Raw genomic sequence first — 4,486 nt, forward strand, 5'->3', positions numbered from 1 at the left:
TTTCTTTGCAGGGTGCATTTCTTAGTTGCAAAGAGAAATGCACGGTGCAAAGGAGTTCCCGCCACCCACATGCAAATTTGTGTCCCACCATTGGCCAGTTCTAAATTATTCCCATGTCGCCGAACGATCCCTCGACGAACCCCTTCCCTGCGCGCAAGTTCCACAGAGCCTAGCAAACTTCGTGTGAGTGTATCCAGAGCTCTTTCTCCAAGTTGTTTTCTTCGGTTGACACGACGGGCTCGCGTGTTTAGAGCCTTCAACCGGATTGGGCTAGAGGTTCGCGTGGAAGGAACTCTTGTCCACTTCTCTTCTTTTCTGTCTGTAACTGCAACTCAAGCAAATTTTCCTGCCTGCACCGCGACCATCTTCGGTGTAAGTAAAATAATCTTTAATCAACCGCTACGCGTCCATGCCTAATTCTAGTCCGCCGGCCTGCATTCCCCGACCCGCGTGCCAGGGCTGCTGGCCACAGCCTGCCGCGTGCCCCCGAGGGCCTCGGACCGCTCCCAGCCCGCACAACACGAAGCCAATTACATGCAAATCATACATTTTGAAATAAAATGAACAATTAAAAAATTGGACCATGACTAAATACTTTTTCTTGAGTATTTTTTTTTGCTACAGCTAGTTTCATACGGAGTTAGTCTGTGTGTTAGCCAGACCTTTCACTCCAAACACTAGGTAATAATAATAGTATCAGAATAGGGCCCAGAGTTCAAAATCAAGACCTCACTGTGTTATGCACCACAGAAACACAATAAAATATTTCTCTAGCAAACAAAGCTTCAGAAGACTGCAAATATTATGTAATCCTCAATGCTTTTAATTTCAATTTATTCATATTATCACTGTCAATACCACTACGGCTTGATGGGGCAACTCACCATTGGAGACTTATAGTATCTGTGCAGGATGTTAATGAAATCTGTAATTGTTAACATTCCTGTAAAAAAAAAAAAAATTAAAAAAAAAGATCTTTGATACAACTTTAAGATGTCTTTGCTATTTACATATGCATTATATATTTTAATATTTACTATCAAATTTACAAGTTTTTTGTAATTTAATACAAAATTACAAAAATGGATGTCTTTTAAATCATTCCCAATATTAAATTCAACCTTATACATCAGATAAGAAGAGAAAGAATGATATTGGTACAAATCTGAATCAAACCATCAAAACCTTTTGAAGCTAGCTCTTAATTTCTGAATTTCTGTCAGCTCAACCCAAACAAAACCCAGAACTAAGACAGACTCCATCTTTTGGGGGAGGTGAGTGAGTGAAAGGGGGCAGAAGGTTTTTAAAACCCAGCTATGAAGTTTGAGATGCTCCTAATAATTTTGTTTAATCGAACACACACTTAAGGAGAATGTAAGTAGCCAGACTTGCAGATATTGAGAGAAGATTTTGGGCCATTCACTCTAATCTCTTAAACCGCAGATCAATAATATTTCAGCAAGCAGATCTATAACTTCTGCTTGAAATAATGTTTTTCAGAAACATCATACCCCTTCCTTACCCCGAGAACCAAGAAGTGTGGGTCTGACCTCTACCTCACCCCTTTCCCAAGTCAGGCAAGTACACTGCAAACTTTCATCTATATTACAGGCTATTGGAAATTTACTGAACTCATGTTTAGGAGAGGGGAAAGCAGAAAACTGAATATGCCCCTACAGTCACACCCCCCCCAGGATCCCTGTGAAGCCTTGGTGCAAGCACTCCCCTGTTCTGGAGGATTCCCAATGCACAGGTCTAAGCACTCCACCTGCCCCACCCCGCCCACTTCAAGGCATGCTGGGCTACCTGCTCGCTGTCAGAGCCATAGCACTTCCCACAATTGTGAACTGGTTTCCAGTCACATTTGAGAACCATTCAATTGTGACATGTCTCTGCACCCTGTGTCCCGCCCACAACAATTGTGAACCGGTTTTCCTTTTGTGACATTTTGGAACGGCTCAATTATTATGTGAATCTACACCCTATGTCTTGTAAGAGTCCACAGTGGTTCTGTGTTTAATGCTTTTTCCTTGGCAATCCACACAGAACATACCTAGAACATAAAAATGTAAAAAGTCTCATATCAGCTATAAAAAGTCTGCAGAAAGTAGGTAGCCTGGGCCCAACAAGTATTTTGCCAGACATGTTAAAGCAGGGGTATACAACCCCTGGCATGCATGCCAGTGTGGCATTTTGTTTGGTACATACGCCTCAGGGCGGATGGTGGGAAGTGGCTGGGGCTGTCCCGCCAAACAAGGATCGGGCCCCTCACAGTTCCCTTGCCACCCACCCTTGGCACACCAAATCTTACAAGTTGAGATTTTTGGGCAGAGTGCCAAAAACAATGTTGCCGCCCGCTGTGTCAGAGAGACCTGGAGACTATACGTATCTACTGGGAAGAGGTGACAGTGGAAGTAGAGAGAGGTAGCGAAGGTAGCTATTCTGGGTGTAGGTTTTATGGTTAGCTGATCTGTAAACACACTCTTCAGCATGGAAGCATTACTTACATGATAAGGCAGCATGTTAGCAGATCAGGGCCCTGCCATACATTCAAATTAAAGCTGCACAGAAACCAGCTATAGAGTTGTTACCCATTTCCAAGCACTAACTTTGTACCTGGACAGCTATTTTTATAACTAGATGGACATTTTTATGGTGTGATAATCACTTTGCTCATGTGGCTGGTCTAAATTTATTGCACAATTACCAGTTAATTGCATAATATATGTAATGTCTAGCAGGGGGTCTTAGTTAAGAGTGAAGAGCATCTTAAAATAGGACTCCTTCAAAAAGAGGAGGAATGACTTTACTCTATTTGTAGTGCGAAATATTTACATGAAAATGGACAAAAAGTTTATTTTTTTAATGCCAATTCTTTTGCTAGGAATATACATGTTCATAATAGAAGTGAAAAGGACTTCAAACAGATGCTCCAAAAACCATCGTATTTTTAGGGAAACATTTTCAGGACGAAGAAGTTAAATGAACTCTCTCACTTAAGGCTAGCTGTCCAATTCCTTAAGGTTCTTTTGAGGTTTCATGCAATGTCCTCCAATTCCCAAACTCTTGGCCAAGGCAAAAGAAATATGGGTGGGGAGGTATAACTTTCTTAAAATTGTATCTCACACTGGTAGGTCTTCCCCAGCATTATCAGCCCCCCTAAGCATTTCAAAGATTCTTATGTCCAGTACCGTAGCAAAGCGGGGGCCAACGGGCTGAATGCCCCAGGTACCAAAGTGAAGGGACACCAGCAGGTGCTGCCAGCAAGGGCAGGGCGCAGCATGGGATGGAGCCACAAGTGGTTCATTTGGGGGAAGGAGAGGAGGGACACAGGGACAGGGGAGGGCAGCTCCCACTGCTGTGTGCACTCTCAGGCAAGCATGGGGGGGATGTGCGCCCTCAGATCTGTGCGCAGGGCGAGGGCGGGCTGCTGCTGCAGGCTTACCCCGGGCACCAAACGTCCTTCCTACACTACTGCTTGTGCCAGATCCATCAAATCATAACAGTACAAAGTTTTGCAATTATACTGCTTTCTGGCTTCCCAGCTCTTACAGTTCTTGCTTCCAAGCTCCTCTTCAACCACAATGTCTAGAATGCTGAATTTAAATAGAGTGGAAATTTTTGTAATAACTCAATTTCAGGAACTGTTGCTAAGTTTTGGAAGATTCACAATGAAGTTATGTAATCTGGCAACACTACATGTGGACTGGGTGATGAAAAAAAACCCCTAAACATTATCAGATGCATCCTCAGGATATAGAGCATAATGAAGTTTGGTCCTCCCCCACCACCCTTACTGCTCAACAACACATGAACTGCCTACTGAAAAATTATTCTTACCTACAAAACTCTGCTTTTTACTCTCCCACAGTGGAGCTGCTCGAACACCATTTGCCACTAAGGCAAAGAATGCCTTCTTTACCTGCAAGAAAGAAGAGCAATTAAATATATCCTTGTTACCATTAAGTCAGAAAATGAGAGCTAAACCAAGCTATTTACACAGAGGCACTGGAGGGGGATGGCAGAGGTTAGTTACTGTCCATGGATATTTTGTATTTAAAAATAAAAATTATTTTTATTTTTTTTAAATAAAAATTATTTTTAAATTGGTTAAAAAGCAGTGATAAGAACCAAAACCTCTTATTTCGTCTTTGTGTGTGTTACTTATTTGACGGCCACTGATGCACACATGATTCAGCTAGCTAAAGTATGCCCACTTTACCCTCAATTTTGTCTCTTCTGTTAGTTTTATATAGCAATTAAGGTTACACGCATTTAATTTTTGTGTCTTCTTTGAAGAACTATGTACAATAGGAGCGGTCTCAGACTCCCACTATAAGCACCTGACTGAAGTTTAAAGAATGTACTATATTTCAAAAGAATATACTGGGTCACCTGAAAATAAAAAATTATTTGGTTCAATGCTCACAGTAGCAACATTTGTATGAGAAAAGGAAGAAGTTAAACAGAGGTCTCCTTTCCATTC

At 41.9% G+C, this 4,486-nt stretch overlaps 1 protein-coding gene across 7 annotated transcripts in view; it reads right to left on the bottom strand.

Moving 5' to 3' along the window:
- Positions 1-4,486, bottom strand: part of PRKAG2 (protein kinase AMP-activated non-catalytic subunit gamma 2) — a 191,340-nt gene that overhangs the window by 30,868 nt on the left and 155,986 nt on the right. For 6 of the 7 annotated variants that reach the window (XR_003093327.1, XR_003093326.1, XR_003093325.1 and 3 more), the window contains exons 4-5: positions 3,841-3,922; positions 885-943 (exon numbers count right to left, since the gene is read on the bottom strand). Coding sequence is in view for 2 of the 7 variants with exons in the window: in XM_014518582.2 (XP_014374068.1) it covers positions 885-943; positions 3,841-3,922 (141 nt within the window). In the remaining 5 variants the exon portion in view is untranslated. The remainder of the gene's footprint in view (positions 1-884; positions 944-3,840; positions 3,923-4,486) is intronic. The other variant, XM_014518583.2, reaches the window with a different exon arrangement.

The sequence above is a fragment of the Alligator sinensis genome, unplaced genomic scaffold (assembly GCF_000455745.1).
Source record: "Alligator sinensis unplaced genomic scaffold, ASM45574v1 scaffold599_1, whole genome shotgun sequence".
Lineage (NCBI taxonomy): Eukaryota > Metazoa > Chordata > Crocodylia > Alligatoridae > Alligator > Alligator sinensis.